This window comes from Thamnophis elegans, chromosome 1, assembly GCF_009769535.1.
Source record: "Thamnophis elegans isolate rThaEle1 chromosome 1, rThaEle1.pri, whole genome shotgun sequence".
In the NCBI taxonomy this organism is placed as follows: domain Eukaryota; kingdom Metazoa; phylum Chordata; class Lepidosauria; order Squamata; family Colubridae; genus Thamnophis; species Thamnophis elegans.
In genome coordinates this window covers 25,446,924-25,466,274 of record NC_045541.1, presented here as the reverse complement: position 1 = coordinate 25,466,274, position 19,351 = coordinate 25,446,924, and the positions used below count along the sequence as shown (strand labels likewise).

At 38.0% G+C, this 19,351-nt stretch overlaps 1 protein-coding gene across 3 annotated transcripts in view; it reads right to left on the bottom strand.

Annotated features, from left to right (window-relative positions):
- Positions 1-19,024, bottom strand: part of LOC116503307 (neurabin-1-like) — a 57,587-nt gene extending 38,563 nt beyond the window's left edge. Inside the window, exons 1-6 of one of the 3 annotated variants that reach the window (XM_032209634.1) lie at positions 18,518-19,024; positions 15,296-17,195; positions 6,282-6,414; positions 3,900-4,020; positions 2,890-2,994; positions 2,272-2,389 (exon numbers count right to left, since the gene is read on the bottom strand). In XM_032209634.1, the coding sequence (XP_032065525.1) occupies positions 2,272-2,389; positions 2,890-2,994; positions 3,900-4,020; positions 6,282-6,414; positions 15,296-16,909 (2,091 nt within the window). In that variant the 5' untranslated portion in view covers positions 16,910-17,195; positions 18,518-19,024. Of the gene's footprint in view, positions 1-2,271; positions 2,390-2,889; positions 2,995-3,899; positions 4,021-6,281; positions 6,415-15,295; positions 17,196-18,224; positions 18,351-18,517 lie in introns of those variants that run through there. The other 2 variants (XM_032209650.1, XM_032209643.1) reach the window with 2 other exon arrangements.
- Between the last annotated feature and the right edge of the window lie 327 nt (positions 19,025-19,351).

The following is a 19,351-nucleotide window of genomic DNA, read 5'->3' as shown; positions in this document are numbered from 1 at the left end:
CTGACCAAAATAAACTTTGAATCTGAACATCAAATTTGGCTGAAAGTATATTTTGAGCAAGAAATCTCCTAGTCCATGTTGCCCGACTGTTCTGGCTTTGTTCCTCTTTTTGAGCAAAGGGACTTTACAAATCAGGAAAACACAAATGGGTACAAAGTGTAGCAGAAGAAAAACAAAGAAAATGAAGAAAATGTACACTTGCCTTGCTTTTAATTTTTGATGTAATGCTTAAATAATTAAGTATTTAATTTATAGTCCAGTGTTATCTTTATAAGGGCACTACATATGTCAAAGCAAACGTAACCAACCAGACTTCCATGTATTAGAATAGAATAGAATAGAATAATGAGTTGGAAGGGACCTTGGAGGTCTTCTGATCCAATCCCCTGCTACACCACTTCAGACAAATATATCCAACACCTTCTTTAAAATTTCCAGAGTTGGAGCATTCACAACTTCTGGAGGCAAGTTGTTCCATTGAGTAATTGTTCTAACTGTCAGGAAATTTCTCCTCAGTTCTAACTTGCTTTTCTCCTTGATTAGTTTCCACTCATTGCTTCTTGTTCTACCCTCAGATGCTTTGGAGAATAGGTTGACTCCCTCTTCTTTGTGGCAACCCCCGAAATATTGGACCACTGCTATCATGTCTCCCCTAGTCCTTCTTTTCATTAAACTAAACATACCCAGTTCCTGCAACCGTTCTTCATATGTTTTAGCCTCCAGGCCCCCCCCCCCAATACTTTGTTGCTCTTTTTCTAGAATCTCAACATCTTTTTTACATTGTGGCGACCAAAGCTGAATGCAGTATTCCAAGTGTGGCCTTACCATTCTTATATTTATGTTCTTATAAATGACAGCATTTATAAGAATAATATAAAATGATAGCTAAATTGTATTATGTCCAATGCTTATTAAACCAAGATGTATGGCTTATTGTTTCAATCAAATGCAGTCATTAACAATTTGTATTTTATCAGAGGAATAAATATAGCTGAACATGGGAAATGCTGGGATTTGCTCTTGCTTTGTGTGGCTACAGGCTCTTCACCCCTTACAGCATGAATATTTACTGGAAATAACCCCTTTCAAAAGGATTTTACAGATCTATAAAGTGATCTTAATAAAAGAAGCAATCTTCCACGATTAAACCACAAAACTGCATGGGGAAGAAGAAATGGGAGAAGGCGCAAATTACTCATTGGATGAACTACATTTAATTACTGAAACTGACTACCTTGTTATATATGTAGATAGGAGACACATGCCAAGGACAATTTTATGTAGACAGATTGCAACATATGGACAAAGGTGTAAGAGGAAAAAGGATATAGCATTTTTATATGATTTAAAACTCTGCCCAACTCAACCAATGTGATCATGCGAGGCATACAACATAAAAATGAATAAATAACAAGGAGGGTAACAATAAACAATACATAAATATCAACTATAAATGGCAACCAAGGACATAACACAGCAGTTACAGGGGACTCCCACTCAACTGGCCCCTTATACTTGAGGGAAGAGACAGCTACATAGCTTTCCTAAACGCAAAAAAAAACTTGTGAAATATCTTGGGGTGGGTGTCATTCCAGAGAATAGGGCAACCACAGAAAAGGCAACTTTCCTAGGTCCCATTTAAAATAACAAGATATAAAAGAAGGAATCTGAAGCTTGTCCATGGTTGAAAGAAAAATGGAGACAGGGAGAAAAAAAATGCAACTTAATAAGAAAAAGAAAAAGAAAAGAAGGAGAACAAAATGTAATAATTCATAGGAAGAACTGGGAATGACTTTGTTAAGTCTATGAATGAGACAGAAGGAACAAATAATGTGGGATGCAATGAGGACACAACTCTCCACCCATGTGCCAGGTTTTTCTTGAAGGGCTTTTTTCAATTAAAAAAAATGTTTGACTTGCCTGCCATGTAATCTCTTTATCAAATTTATGCAATTCATAAATTGCTGTTGAAATTTCTTCTTCTTCCCATCCCACTTATTTCTTCCTCAACTGATGATCACCTTAGATAAGAATTCATGAATGATTTCTAACTGTCAGATAACAACTTAGATAACTTTTTCTATCTGTTGCTCCAAGGTTTCTGGTAAACTCATTCTTTCTCATACCTACAGGAAAAAGCTAATGTAGAAATACTGTTTTGAAAAGCAACAATTTACTCCAAACCCAACATGAATAGGTATACACATATTTTTGTGTGTGCATGTATATGTACACACACACAGACACACACACACACACCCATCTTGTTACCTGTTCTGTTTCATGGGCATATTGCTGTTCATATAAGTATCTCTCTTGTTCTAATGTCTCGCTGATAAGGCGAGCTACTTCACTCTGAGTTCCTGGTTTTTCTCTTCCAATCAGAAATCTAAGGTGTAAAAATAACCAATATTAATACATCAATGACCAAAAAAATACAATGGTGCTTTTAATATTTTCTTATACCTTGGCAACAGTTAACTATGCTTTGTTTTCTTACATGACATTTTGAAATATGGTCAGAAATTGCAATGGAAGCAAAGTGTAGTATAATATCGAAATAGCAATAACAGACTAATATACTGCTTTGTATCACATAATGCTAGTGTAGTATTAATATATCTGCATTAATGGGCACAATATCTGGCACAAAACACACAAACCTTTTTATTTTTTTGCATTCCACCCAAACTATGAATAGCATTTTCTCAAGAGCTGTGTTTGCCCCTCATTCTCTCTAAATTTAGAAAATTGATGAAAATGTTCTTTTAGCATTAACTTAATGTTAACTATTTGGACTATGGCTTTGTTAGGTGCTTTGCATACACATTCATACTGTACATAAGGGAATAAATCAATGATTGCTTAATTATATATAATTGTTTATACCTGACTGAGCCTTTTGTATTTTTTAATACAGTTGCTGCAAAAAACTGGGTTACCCCCACCAGGCTTATCCCATCAACTTCAACAATCTGATCATTCACTTGGATTCTGCAAGGCAAGGAACAAACATTAGATTTTGCATATTGCATTACATTTGATGCAAAAAAACTAGGAATAAATATATAAGTCATATTTATCACTTTCAATCAAAAAATCTACATCATTTTTCACAAAGTAATGAACAAACATCCTGCGACATAGTTTTTTAAACACTTAGCTCAGCATAAATAGAATATGCAGGTCAACTTGATTTGTATGAAGCGTTTTCAATATAAATTACATAAAATAATACATGCCTTTTTATTCACTATTTATTTGGCTAGTATTAGAGTATACACTCTCAAGGTTACACATGAGTTATATCTATAAGATCTGAATCAGTAAGTGACAGATGTATACATCCCTATGAGTAGACTGGGTCATTAATCTTTCAATTTACAGATAGTCCTCAAATTACGACCACAACTGAGTCCAGCATTTATTGCTAATTAAGACAGTTGTTAAGTGAGTTTTGCCCCATTTTACAACTCTTCATTATTGAATTAATTAACCATATTAAAACAAATGGCTGAAGTGGATTTAAGGAGTAAAAGAGGAACCTCAAATTCTAAATAGACATAACAAAAAGACAGTTTAGATGTGTTATTTGTTCAGTTTAGATACTGTTCACAAGTTAAATCAAATTTTTGGTTTTTAATTGGTATATACATAAAACACATTGGAGTACATTTGTAATTTCAACTTCCTATACCATTTTAAGTTTGGCACATAAAACCATGCCTTTATTCAAGTTTGTTCTAAGTAACAAGAATCTAAAAAAAACCCATAAAGAACGCAGATTGTCTAAAGCTTGTCTCTCATACAGAAGTAGAAGAGAAAGAAACGGGAAATTCCAGTCCTCCTTATGCCTCATTTATTATACTATGCAAAAAGCAGTCTTAATTGAAACTTACCGGCCATCTTCCTGAGCAGCGCCACCTTCAGTTACTGTTTTTACAAAGATACCCAATTTTTCCAGTCCCTGATCTGCACCAACACCCATTCCTATTATACTGATACCCAAGCCATTGTCACCTGCAAGAAAAACACAAGCAAAATGATCCTATTTTTGTAACTTGTGAGCATACTGTTATCATAGCCAATGGCTGAGACTAATGAAGTGGCTGGGACAGCTGGAACATAAATGAAGGAATTTTACAGTAGGGCACAATGATTTGAGGCCCATCTGAGGCAATAAAAGCAGAGAACACAGCTTACTTCTTGGCTTCCACTGCAAACAGATCAAAAAAGTGTTTGTTTCATACAGTGAAGCTTCTTCTTATTTGGGTGTGAGAAGGATGTGGAAGAGCTGGAGAATCTTTCTGACAATTTTCCTTCTTTTTCTTTTTTCTTTTTTGCAAATGATGTCAATGAAATCTGTTTTAAATGGGATTCCAAGTGTTCGGTCAAATCCTAAGAAGGAAACCTCAGCAACCACATGTCCCCTTATTTTGCATTCTTTGGGGCTTGCAGAAGAGTTTCAATACAATGGATTCCATAGGAATTTATAATCAATTAGAGACTCCTGACAGTTCACAAAAACACTGCACAGAAGTGGGGGAGTGCCCTCTGGAAAACTAATCTTTTAACATTCTCTGGTATTTTCTGGAAGGAGCAAGTCTAATTTTTGAGAGGAAATCATTTCATGAGGCCAGAACTGGATGGGAAAAAATTGCACTTCCTGGCTTAATATGCCAAAACTAGCACTTTACATTTTACAAGGAAACTTCTAGGCAAACAATAAAGGGCAAAGATGTGTATTTCTGGTGGTAGTATTTGCCATTATGTGAGCTGCCACATTCTGCATTAATTGCTGTTGTGGTGTTTTCAAAGCCATCACAACAGCAATGTAGAGCACATTGCAGCAATCTAGATAGGCAACGATCAAGACATGATTGTAGAGAAGTAAGGTTGCAACTGGGAAACCAGCTAGCGCTAGATGAATGCCCTAACAGCCATAATTTTTTTCTGCCTTTCAAGCATCAAGTGTGAATTGAGGAAGCCCACCCCCACCCCAAATTGCAGCCGTGCTTCATCAGGGTTTTTCCCCTCCATCCAGATTGCAGCAGCCTCATCTAGGCAATGAGACAAGAGTTTCACATAATTGCATTCTTTCTTGACAAGCACGTCAACAGACTGGAAGTAGTCCTTGATTTTCATCTATCACCAGCACAGGTGGTAAATATGCCAGAATATGTTTGCTAATCTTATTTGACAACAATTATCTATATCATCATTATATCTCTTCTTGACTACTGCAACTTATTGAGTAACGCCCTAAGTCACAAATGGTATGTAATGTGGCAGCTAAGTGTAACTTATATAAGTTACAAGAGTCACAAGATGCCAGTAGAACTTGCTAATTGCTCACTGGCAATAGTTAATGTGTTACTATGGCTTTTAAATCCTAAACAATTTAGGGACTATTTGCAGTCATATGAATAGCAATAGAAGGCCTTTTTGAAGATGTCCATGCTTTCAGAAATTTATCTATATAGCACCTATTGATCCAAGGCTATTGAATACGGTCCCTTGGGAGCTGGGTTCAGTTCCCACTGTCCAGTGAAAAAAAGAATAAAGATAGACCTTCTTCACCAGGTCTTTAATTTTTAATGAATCAATTTTGGTATTATTTTTATGCTTTAAACGTAATAACTTCTTTGGTTATTTCCTTCAAGCTAAGATAGATATTAAGAGACAAATCAACCTATGCTTATAATAAAAACTGAAATATTGATGTATTTAAAGACTCCAAAGGATAAAGTATAATGTATAAAGTATAAAGCTAGGTAATTTTTGCACAAATTTAAGAACTGGAATTTGCATTACCCAAACTAACAGATTAAGTTTTAAACTTGGTGATACTTAACATTACTATTTAAATATCGGCTAACATCAAACCTAATACTACTTAGTACAACCACGTTTCTCTAATTCTCACCCTATTTTTCTTGATGCATTCAGAAAACATAAATCAGATGAAGTCAGAAAGTTCACACATTGTCTTAAAGTTTGCTAATGACATTGCCTCAATATGAGTTTTGACTTTTTCTCTCAGGACTAATATATTAAAAATGTTTGCTTTTTATAGTGCTTTCAACGTTTCTAAAATATTTTCCAGCCCTTATACATCCAAATTTTTAAGAAGACGATCTTAAGCTTAAAAGTAATTTATATTCTTGACTTTGTAATGCTACACCTAATTAGAGGTTTTGCAGTATCAATGATGCAAAATTAAGGTATAAACATTAAAAAGGCCTTGTTGTTTTTCTAGGACAGACATTCGAGATTTGTACCTTTTTCAATTTCCACAGGAAACACCTCCATTTTTTCCACCCTTTTCTCAAGTTCATATTCTGCTGATGCGGCCACAGGATCCACCTCCTCATTGCGTCTATCATAGTCTTCATTTGAGTAAGTACTGAATACCTAAAAAAATACAGTATTTTCAAAAACGTTTTTTATCCATGCAAGTTGAATAGTTTTAAATGTCAATTAAATACCAATTTAGAACATGCCTATGTTATACCCATTTGCAAATCAATGTTTGAGAGTATGTGGACCACACAGCAAATTACATCCTGGTAATTTCTAAAAGCCCATAAAATATTTAATCTTGTTATTTGAAAAATGATGTTTTTCAATATAGTGCAGCTTTTAAATTAAAAAAATATTAGAGGATTTATGTTATGTTATTCTACATTATACCTGAAGCACTTGATCTTAGCCGAAAGGCTGAGAAGCAAAATGTACTGAATTATATGCTTAACAAAACTAGGAACTGATTTCAGAAAACGATAACTACATTTACACAAAAAGATAATATTGCTGAATTTAAAATTTAATACACCAGCCAATGGAAAAATAGACAGGAAGAAAAGGTGATAAACAGCAAAATCCATGCTTTCTGACGTCTTTCTTTGTTAACAGTATTTGCTAACTCCCACTGAAACTAATCCCCTGCAACAAATGTGGATCTATGAGCAAACATACTGGTCACTATCTACATCCCCCCAAAAGGCAAAAATTTAAATTAGTATTAATTGAATTGCCAAGTAATTAAACTGTAAAATAAGGTATCTGTTAGTAAAATTGATCTTCCATATGGATCTACAATCTACAGTCTACAAAGTAGTCTACAAACTACTTTCTCTCACACACTAACTACTTTCTCAAATATGAATACGCAGAGATCCACATATGAACATTCACACAAGGAAAAAAGCAACACCACATAAACCAGGGGGATAAAGCTATAGATATTTCCTCTGTATTAAATCCGTAGACTCTTCTGGGTAAATAAGCATAGGCTGTTACTATGCAGGACATGGAACCATTTAGTCAGTTTATTTATGTAAGTTGGAGTAGAAACTGAAGGAGTGTGGATGTATATTGTCTTTCTCTTTGCAAAAAAACATAAGTTGACACATACTTTTCAGCTGAGCTACAAGAAATCCTGTTTTTGTATGTCTTCATCTTGAGGCAATAATAGACTTAATTTTTGGACTGAGAAGTATTTATGTTTTCTCAGTTATGCTGTATCTAACATCTGCAATCCTCTTGAGAACTTAGGCTAGAAGTACACGATAGGGCTTTCATAGAAACAAAGAACAAAAAAATCGACTAGCTTGAATTGTGTCTCACAAGATGATTGGCCACATAGTTTTTAAAACAAATAAAATGAAATACGCTTTCAGAAATGTTTCAAAGAATAGGTTCTAGCACCAAATGAAGTTCAAAATTAGCAACTGAATGTGGAGTCAACTTGCTGTTTGCTTATTGGAGGGCAGCACCCTCCAACAGTGTTTAAGGAAGACACTGTTCAGCAAACCATACGTAGGATATCTTCACTGGAGAAGCTAGGTCCAAAAACAAGACAACAAAGTGCTTCTATTTCAGCCATGGCAGCTGGGCTCAAAAAGAGAAAAGTCAGTGCAGGGAAATGGAAAAGAAGGCAGCTGGGTAAATGAATGCTTGCTGATGCTTCCTAGGGCTTCATGGATAGTGCAATGCCGGGGAGCCACATATAGGAAGCTGGAAAATTTGGAGTGCCCAGGGTAACATAGTGGACAAGGGTCCAAAAGGAGACAGCAAACACAGCAAGGCAGCAAATACTGCTTCAGGGACTGGGCGCAAAAGATCAGTGTAGGAAACTGAGAGAAGGCAGCTGGGTGAACAAATGCTTGTCGGTGCAGGCTGGGGCAACTGAGGCTCCCCAGTGCATGAGGAAGCAGTCCCAGAGGTACATAGTTTTGGGACTGCTTGCTGCCATACAAGGCAGCGTACACAGCATCCAAAAGGGAGTAAATGAGATAGGTGAGCTGAAGGAACTGAAGTGCCCCTACAGTTGTAAGTGTGGGCAAGATACCAAGCTCCTGAATTTTGATATGTGACATCTAAAGTACCGCACTGCCATAACTTTAGACACAGGCTGTAACTCCATTTTTCAGGACTGTCTTAACTTGGAATAGTCACTGAATGAAGGGTCATACGTCAAGGACCAGATATAGTTTTTCATCAAAAGAAAAACCTAACCATGTGCTGGATTGATAACATTGTTTCTGAGGAGAACTATGGTTATAAAGGGAAAGCAGGAGAATTATAGAAAGTAAAAGAAGCAATGAATAGGACATATTCCTAAATCCCTGATGATTTGAGGAATGTGTTTCTGTTCCTGATCTGTGCCTTCATTTTCAGTGCCGCAAACTATATAAGACATCTTATTTGGAAATATTTTAATGAAAGCTCTTATATGTCTGAGTAAGTCAGCCAAATGCAAACAAGCCTGACTGATTGAAACATCAATATAAAAACTGTGCCTGCTTTGCAGATGCTAACAGAAGCATGTCTGAACATGTACCATCCATACATTAGTAAATATTTTTATGCCACCACATCCTTTTTTCTTTTGTAAGGACTGTCTGAATTCCATAGTTTTTTTTGTCCTTTTGAATTCTGATATATGAATAGTACCAGTAGTTATTATGGATTATGCTAATTTACTGCATTTAACCAAACAGGTGTTTCTTCTAATTGTCCATTTGCATCAGTGCAAGCACTTTGTAACACTGAAAAAAACATTAGGTATATTAACTTCTTTGATTTTTGTTCATAAGAATCAATTTGAACCAGTTGAAGGCTGAATTCTAATTGTGCCTTAGGCATGAAAACTGGCTGGGTGACTTTGAGCCAGTCATTCTCTCTCAACCCAACTCATCTCTTATAGTTGTAGGGAAAATAGGAGAACAAAGGAGAATTAGATAAATTCATCGCCTTGAGTTATTTATAAAAATAATCTAAATAATCTAAAAAATATACACAATATTCTGGGTACCTATGTTATATTTAATATTAATGTTTACTTTCTATTAATTTAAAGAGAGTTAATTTAGAGAGTTTAACAGGCCTAGTATACCACCATCACGCAACAACAAAATGCATCCTGTAGAAATTAGTACAGATAATTTTATAATTAAAAAACATAAATTACAGCAATTTTTTAAAAACCCACTTGATCTGTGTTTATGCAACACCTTCATTTCCATATATAGCATATGGCTGATTAAAAGAATAGATATTACAAGAGGGTTTTTTATTAAATTATATATGGTGTCAGGCCTGGAAGACATCGTTTAGATTGGGCCTTTAGGCCTGCCACATTTTCTACTGTGGGAAAATGGGAGGGGGGAATTATATGGAGATATATAATCCAAATAAAATTCTTTTCTCAGAGAAGTTCATCTTGCCCTACACCTTGAGTGCTGTGACTGGGAGGCATCTCTAGTTGGGATGGTGCCTGATTGGACAATGTGTTGGACATGTGTGTGCTGGGCAGAAACTTAAACTTTCACTAGAGTGAAGAAAACCTGGAAACTTTCACATTTGGGGTTTCCCAGATGTGCCAATATGACATCTCTAATAAAAATGGAACTTTGAGGAAACTCAGAGTCTTCTTTCATTGAGGGTGTTACTTGGAACCCTGAAATATACAAATATGATGTAGTATAGTATTGTCTTTATTGTCATTGTACAAAATAAATACAAGACTGGTTATGGTAGTCTAGATGAGAAATTGTTACTATAAGTCTTAATGTGAAGAGCAAAAAAACAGAATAATTCCATGTGTTTTATGTATTGAGAAAAGAAGCATCTTCCTTACTAAAGCAGGGAAAAAAACGACACTGCTAAATATTTATAAATAGACGCTACGAATGTGATAATTTTTAAAAAACTGTAAAGAGCACAGAGGTGGATAATACTGCAATGTATTATCACAAGAAACCTAGAACAAATGGAAAAGTCCCCAAATAGTATAGAGATAAAATGTTCATTTAATACATTTCCTAGCTATAAATTTCAATGTTTAAGAAATAAAATCTACTTTGTTAAAAAAATAAACAAACAGATGGGAGATCTTAACATGGGGCCAAAGAGAAACTAGAGTATTTGATAACCATCATAAAATCTATTGTGTGTGGGGGGGGGAGCTGGGGTAACCTTGAAAAAAACAATAGATAATAGTAAGACCTAAACACAAATATAAAACAAAGGGAAAAGCCCTGCTCCAACTGATTTTCTTGCCAACACCAGAGTCAATTTTTAACTGCTAAAGAGGAAGTAACCGGGATATAGGCATCCAATCAATCTTCCACAACTTCAAGTATAAACTTCAGGAGAAAGCATCAGCCATTCAAGAAATACACTTAAGATTTGTGACCACAATTGAGCCCAAATTTTCCACTGCTAAGCAAGACAGTTATTAAGTGAGTTTTGCCCCATTTTAGGACTTTTCTTGCCATAACTATTAAATGAATTAACCCAATTAAGTGAATCTGGCCTCCACGTTGACTTTGCTTGTCAGAAAGTTGCAAAAGGGGATCACATGACCCCAGGACACCGCAAGCATCATAAATACATGCCAGATGCCAAGGGTCCAAATTTTGATAACATGACCATGGAAATGCTACAATGGTTGAAGAGTGAAAAACAGTCATACGTCACTTTTTCAGCAACATTCTAACTTTGAATGGTCACTAAATGAATGGTTGTAAAGTCAAGAAATACCTATACTTCATTTTTATTTTTAAAGGTGATATAATACATACGGCAATCAGCTATTTTTTCCTATTACTTTTTATCAAATGCGGAATGATAACCTGAATCAGGCCAGCCTCAAATATTGATTAATTTATAGAATTTATTTATTAAATTTCAGCACCACCACCCTCACCCAAGTGACTTTGGAATATTTACAACCATCATGTATAGTATCTTTATCTCTGTTTAGAAATGAAAAACAAGTAATCCTACTTTTATAGTTTGCAAATTACCCTCAATTTTGAACTACTTCCAAATTTTTAAAAAATCACAATCAGGAAAACTTCACTTAATGTTTCCAACACAATGATCTACTAATATGCACAAGTTATTTTTCCACTTTTAAATATACAAGTCTTGCTCACTTGGAACCTACAGCCAAAGACATTTTATCACTCTTGGCAGAAATATTAAAGGGAATCTTAATTAATATTATATTTATTACAACATTAATGATAATATTACTGTGCTAAAAGATACCAATTCATTTCTTTTTTTAATATACTAGTAAGGTTTGTACATTTTACTGTATCTGGCTTCCATATGATGTTCTCTGGATAAGCTGGAATTCAGCTTGCATAATTGCTAGTTAACCTGCTCTTTGCCCACAGTACTTGAAAATGAAAGGAATGTGCAATGTTATCTGTGGGCGAAGCAATGAAAAAGATGTACTAAACCATAACTTAGTAAGGCACAAAGAAACAGGGATGAGCCACATGTCCTGAATTCACAAACTTTTCTCTTTATTTTTTAAAAAAACATGGTTGATGTTCATCATAGTTAATCAATATATCCCTGGGCAAAATTGCTAGCCAGCTAGCATTGTATATTATTCCACACATGCACTTAAAAGAAGTTACTTAGCACAATTTTGCAGACTGTATCATTGTTATTGTTAATCTCTCTGGATTACCACTTATCTGTTACTTATCATCACTTATAACTATTAAGATAAAGAGGACCACACCAGCTCCCTAATCTAATACTTGCCATGGGAAAGGGGAATAAGAGCAATGTTTCCATAAACAAAGAAGTAGGATTCCTAAGGTATTGATTCCATGACTATGACTACTAGAGAATCCATTTTCCCTAAAAATTCACTGTAGGCATTCCATTATCTAAATTCATGATCAAGTCCCTGATAAGAGGTGCTATGAAGTCATCTCCATCTCTTGTTTATACTCTGTTTCAAGAACAAAAAGTAGTAAAAGAATTCAGACAATTTGAACCTCACCATAAACCTGAAGCCCTGGGGGGATGCTGCATAACTATTAGCTCCTGAAGGGTATGAGGGTGTGTGTGTAAATAAACAGAGACATAGAATCAAAATCACGTGACATATTAGTACTGCTTTATGAAACCTTGATAAGACCACACCTGGAATACTGCATCTGGTTTTGGTCAACATATTATAAAAAGATGCTGAGACTTTGAAAAAAAAGTGCAAAGAAGAGCAACTAGGATGTTTAAAAGGCCTAGAGACTAAAACATATGAAGAATGGAACTGGGTATGGCTAGTCTAGAGAAATGAAGGACAAAGGGTGATATGATAGCACAATTCCAGTATTTGAGGGACTGCCACAAAGAAGAGGGACTCCAGCTATTCTCCAAAGCACCACAAGGCAAAAAAAGAAACAACGGATAGAAACTAATCAAGGAGAGACGTAACCTGGAATTAAAGAAAAACTTCCTAACAGTGAGGACAATTTACCAGTGAAACAGCTTGCCTTTGTAAATCGTGGGTGCTTCATCACTGGAGGTTTTTAAGAAGAGACTGGACAGCAACTTGTCTCAAATTGTATAGTGCAGTGATGGCGAACCTTTTTCACTTCGGGTGCCAAAAGCATGAGCATGTGCACTATCACGTGCCCACCTCATAATTTAATGCCCCCCTGTGCTGTGCCCCCTGCGCATGCGTGCATGAACTCCCCCTCCCCGCTACTCCGCACATGCACACAGGGTTTTCTAGAAGCCTGGGGAGGGTGAAAACGGTCTCCCCTCCCCCCCCCCCCCGAGGCCCTGAAGCCTCCGAAGAGAGAAAAACAGTTTTACATGCAATCCGGAAGTCCATTCCCGAACTTCTGGTTTCCGCATTGGGTTGTTTTTCACTCTCCTGAGGTTTCAGGTGGCTTCCCTGAAGCCTCCAGAGGGAGAAAAACGCCCAATGCGCAAACCGGCAGTCCGTTCCTGAACTGAAAACTGAATTGTTTTTCGCCCTTGGGCAAAAAACGGCTGAAAATGAAGGCTGAAATCAGCTGGCATGCACTGGAGCTGACAGGTCAACGCCTCACATGCCCTAAGAAATGGCTCCACGTGCCACCTGTGTAGAGGTGGCCACTCATGTCATCACGGGTATAGGGCCTCCTGCTTGAGCAGGAGATTGGACAAGAAGACCTCCAAGGTCCGTTCCAATTCTATTCTAATTAATTAACTTTGTGGTAGATGCTTAGATATTAAAACACTGCTATCATATTACCCCTAGTCCTTTATTCTATTCTTTTTCTTTGGCATTTCACTCTGATCTGACCTACTGTCTTTAAATCTTAAAAGAATTTATTGACTCCTGACTGGCAACCAAAATGACAACACAATACCTCCCTCCTTCATTTACTCTAACATAGAAAATAGTTCCTATACCGCTCAAAAGTTGATACTATACCCACATAATGTATATCCTAAATTATTACTACTATTGCTCTTGCAGATGGTCGTCGCTTAAGAACTATTCATTCAGTGGTTGCTCAAACTTGTGACAGTGGCAATGAATAGTAGTTATGACTGGGCTTTGTCCTTAACATTGGTTAAGGTCCCCATAGTCATGTAATTGCAATGTGGACCTGGCTTGCAATCACAGTGCCCTGCATTCATGTGATTACAATTTATGACCTTCTTTGCTAGTTTCCTGCAGGCAAAGTCAACAGGGAAGCCAGAAAAGATGGTGCAAATAGCGACCATAATGATTTGTTGTGATTCACTTAATAACTGCAACTGTGAATATTGTAATTTTCATTGCTAAATGGCATAGTCATGTGATATTGCACTTTATAACTGTGACGCTTAGTCACAGAAATTCCAGTGTTAATTACCATTGTTAGCTGAAGACTACCCACATTACTTTAAGAGCTAAAGTTCACGTGTGGATTTTAAATTAAAAATAATCAAATAAAGCTAAACAATAAAAATACAATAAATCACACCAGAAATATATTTATATGTAAAAGGAACTATTACAGCACAGAGTAAGAATGTAAAATCTATGTACAAAAACCAGAAATATCTATGAGCGATACATTTGCTGGCACCAAATAGCAACAGCACTTAAGACTTATATACTGCTTCATAGTACTTTATAGCCTTTTTAAGCAGTTTACAGAGTCAGCCTATTGCCCCCATCAATCTGGGTCCTCATTTTACCGACCTTGGAAGGATGGAAGGCTGAATCAATCTTGAGCCAGTCATAATTGAACAGCCAAACTGCAAAATTAGCCTCCAATACTACATTCTAACTACTGTGCCACCACAGCTTTTATAGATCATAATTGGGGGTGCCAAATATACCTCTCTGGAAAAGACATTTCATAAACACTTAACAATTGAGAAGGCCTTCTCCCATATAGCTGAGCACACCAAAGATAATTAAAAAGCCATTTCCTTTTTATTTGTTTCATGCCATTCAAAGCTTTAAATAACACCACCAAGAATGGGCCTAGACATCAGTGCAGCTGAATCAGTCAGTGCAGGATATGAAACACGGGCATTATACACTTAGCACAGTGGTTCCCATGTGGGCCCCACAGGGGGGCAATTTGAACTTGTTTAAACTAAGTTAATGGCCTTTTAGGCTTCCTCCGGGTGAGCAGAGTTCACTTTCAGAGTAAAGTAAGAATTATATGTCACAGGATTTTAGAGATGCTTAGGTGGGGTATGGCCAAAAAAAGGTTGGGAACCAATGACTTAGCCTGTCCCAAGCAGTCAGGTTGGTCATGATTCCATTTCTGCTTAACTGAACCAGTGTTTGTTTTTTAAACGTAAAGGTACTTTAGAACTCAAAATACTTTAGTAATCCTTATCTGGAAGGGAGACCGTAATTAAGAGACCAATTTCAAAGCATCCATTTACTAATGAATATACTAATAGACTTCATTGTTATAATTACTATATTTAAATAACTAACAACAATAATTATATTTTATACCCATTAATGAAGTTTTACCTTGATTGGGGCTGTAGAAAACTTCACTCTTCTAGCTGGATCAGGATCTTCTTCCTCAGAAAGTCCAGAAAGTTCCTCGTAATCACTATTATAGTTATATTCCTCCTCTTGCAAGGTTTCTTCTGTTTCAGGGCCCGGGCTAATTAGTTCTGTTTCTCTGTCATCATCGAAAGCGGCATTCTCTATCCCAAAAGCACTGGAAGAAAACCCACTCAACTTCTTTCTCTGTTCTTGTTCTTCCTCTTCACCCTCTCCTACAGGTTTTACATGAACCTGCTCTTGTTCCTGAATTTTGTCCAGAAACGCTAACTCTCTTGCTCCTTTTTGATCAACTGCACCATCTTTATTAGATTCTTCCATTTCCTCAAATGTACAGTCATTTTTCTCCTCTTTCCAACTTGGAAATCTGAGTGGCTTTTCCTTCTGAAATACATTGACTTCCCCAGTGATTTCGTTGTTATCTCCTAAAGTTTTGTTCTGCACCATAATCAGTTCAGCTCTAGCTACCTCTACTTGGGAAATTTTTATAGGGGCTCTATCTACTTTAGAAGATATGCTGGGTTTATATTGTTGTTCCCTTTCGGCAGTGTGATCTGTTTGAGAAGTTACTTCAGTTGTATCACTTAACTCACTCTTTTCAGTAGAAGTGCTGCTTATCAAAAGGGAAGATTCTACAACGGGCTGATTTTGTTGCAAATACACTTCTTTCCTAACTCCTGGTGATTCCCAGCCACAGAACACTGTTTGAACAGGGTTTGGGATATCCTTCATTTTCAAAGTATCTTTGAAGTCATCATTGTCAATGTCAGCCAAGAAACTCTCCAGTCTTCGAGAAATAGGTCCTGCATTCAGTGAAGAGGATTTACAACTGCCAGTAGATTGCTGCCCCTTTTGATCACTATTTCCTTGATTCTCTGTTTTATCTACAGCAACCTGAGAAGTTACATCAATATTGAAATTAAAGTGATCTGTCACACTGCTGCCATCAGAAGAAGTAGAACCATGTCGTCTCCTGTCTTCAATTCTTTCACCTTTAATGGGAGGACTTCTATCCAGTGAACTTGGTTTTTTAATGTTCCTTTCAAACAGTTTCCTGGTCTCAGAAAACTTCTCTGCTAGTGTAGCTTTGTCTAAATTTCCCTCTTCTTTGCTGCAGATAATTTTATCAGTGAATGAGCATGCAGGTAAAGGATCCGGGGAACTACCAAAGGAACCACTATTGAGTAGGTTATTTTTTTGAACACAGAGGTAAGATGGGCTACTAGGAGGAAGTGCAAGATCAGCTGAAGTTATTTTATTAATAATTCGGGGCTCAGAGGGTGGACTGTTTTCACAACATGGTGAATTGGAAGAGCCACCCATCTGCATGAACATGTTTTTGATCTTGTGCACTCTGTTGCCATATGAAACAGCTCTGCCACGAACATGTGGATCATTACCTTCTCCATTGGATGAGTTGGTTAACTTTTGCTGAGGATTAGACTTGTTGGAAGCATTATCAGTAGTCACTGAATCAAAGCTGCACTTAATTGCATGAAAATCAGTTTTATAGGCATTTCTGTGTGGAGAAGCACTTCTTAAAGTCCTGTCTCCTTTGCCTTCAGTCTTCATCATTGTCAAATGGAGAAAGCCTTTAATTCTTTACAAATGAGAGTCTGAAGAGGTGAAAACCAACAGCAGCTGCCAGTGCTGCTCCCACAATGTGATACAGCCCTCTTACAGCCTGGAGAGAGAATGAGACTGGAAGACGCCTCTCACCATTTTATTCCTCCATAAGAGCAATGAAATATGTGGTGGGAAGGAGGAGGAGAGGCGCACACAAAAACAAGAACTTCAGGAATGTATCTAGAAAAATGAGATGCTAGCACCATAGCTGATCCATTCTTATCCTGAAAAATATCTGCAAAAAAACAACAACAACACTTTGTGAGCCGGAGACATCACTCATGTATACTAAGTATTTCATCCTATGTGTTAAATGGAATTCCATAGCCTAAGGAACAGGACAAAAATTATTTAAAATGTGGTCTATCAGCCAAGGGACGGGGGTAAAATAACAAAAAAAAAATCTTTAAAAACTCAAGAGTTCACACAAGGCGGATCTTACAGAGACTCTGCCCCACACAGTGAAAGATATTTTCATTGCCAAGGCTTGCCTTTGTAACATATGACAGAGTAAACAAGGGAAAAGCAGATAATGGCTTTCAACCTGTGCAAAAAATAATTGATTCTTCTTCCCCTCTTCGACGAACAACTATGACAAGTTCTTCCCCTTTCAGGATTAAGGAATCTACTATTGAAAGTGTGCAACCTTCACACAGGATCCAACCACAACATTTTTCACTGGGAAAGAAATTGTTCGGAACGGTTCCAGGCATGAAGCATTTCTGAAGATTTGGAGTTTCTGCCTCTCTCGCTCTCTCCCTGCCTGTCCTCCCTCCCTCCCACAAAACTCTTCTTTCCTTTCCAAAACGTAACTTATTAACTAGCCATTTCCTTCTTCTAGGCCAGTGGTTCCGAACGCGGGCCCACACCCCATTGGGCGGGGGGGGGGATTGATTTTTTAATGGGGCAATTTGAACCTTGTTCAAACCAAGTTAATGGCCTTTTATGCTTCCTCCGCATCAATAAAGTTCAATTTTGAATAAAGTAAGAATTATATGTCAGGGGGGGGGGCATCAGGATTTTAAAGATATTTAGGTGGCGTATGGCCAAAAAGTTTGGGACCCACTGGTCTAGGCCCACCATTTCTGGACATGTTCCCTTAGTGAGGGAAAAGTAGAAATTATAGAAAATTAAAGGGAGACCTGGATTTCATTACAACTAATCTCTCATCCCCCCACCCCCCAAGCACTTATTCCACCAACACTCCCTTCTACCTCCTCCTCCTCTCCTTTACCCACGAATCTGGGTTTCTTGCATTCCCTACCAGAAATGCCAATCATAAAAAAATCGGTGTTTCCACCAGGATCACGAACGAGCAGTAGCCCCTCATTCGAGCAGCCCCCCTTCAGGAAAGGTGGAGGAGCCGAGTCAAGAAGCAGCGATTTGAGCGGCTCACAATGGAGCCGCTGCCAACTCGGATTTCCCCTCCCTCTTTTGGTCCCCCGTTGGCGAAGCGCTCGAGGCCCCGGCGCTCCCTCCCTCCCTCCCTCCCAACTTTTCAAACTAACCGTTCCCTTTTTTTATTTTCCTCCTCCTCCTCCTCCTCCTCGCACTTACCTGAGATAAAGAGCGGAACCTAAGCGGCGGCGGCGCTTCCCCTTTCCCCAGTTAATTGCAGCTTCCCGTCCTGGCTCTCCCAACCAGCAAAGCCGCGCAACGGATCGTCCGACTCGCGCCTCCCCTCTCGACAGCAGTTGCCCCCGGGCTGGCCGTTGTTTTTCATCGGTTGCGTTTTTCTTTCATGCCGCCTCCTCCTCCTCCACTCCCAACTCTTCTACCCCTCCGACTCTCGGTTTCGCGCGCCCGCCCGCTCGCCCACCCGCGCGATCGCTTTAGAATTCGGCTCTTTTCTTCTTCTTCTCCCCTCTTCCCTCGGGGCCGCGCGGGCGAGCGCGCGCTTCACTTCTTCCCCCCCCCGCACAAAGAGTCCTATCCGACCCAGCGTGAGCCCGACTTTCTTTCTCTGCCCCCCTCCCCTTCCCCTCTTCCCCGAGGGAGACGAAAGCGGCGAAGCAGGGGGCGGGATCAGAGGTGAGAGACCTGAAGGGGGAAAGGCGAAAAGCGAGCGAGTCTAAGTTCTAAGGAAACGCCTGCATCTGTTGGGATGTACCATCCCGGGATAAAGGGGGGGGGAGAGCGTTGGGCGATACCAACCAGGGAAAAGGTCAGGAAAACTTGGCCGCGTCTATTGTTCTGTTGAGTTTGCCCCCCTGCTGGCGTTTTCGCTCCCTGCCTAATAAAACGTGACGGGCCATAATTATTAAATAAATAAATAAAAGATTCTGTTTTTTTTTCTATTTCCTAGGCAGTTCAGAGTCAGAATCAAGAAGATAGGGGAAGGGGTTGGCTTTTTCAACAGCACAAGTTGTCGGCATTTTTGGGCTAACTTAC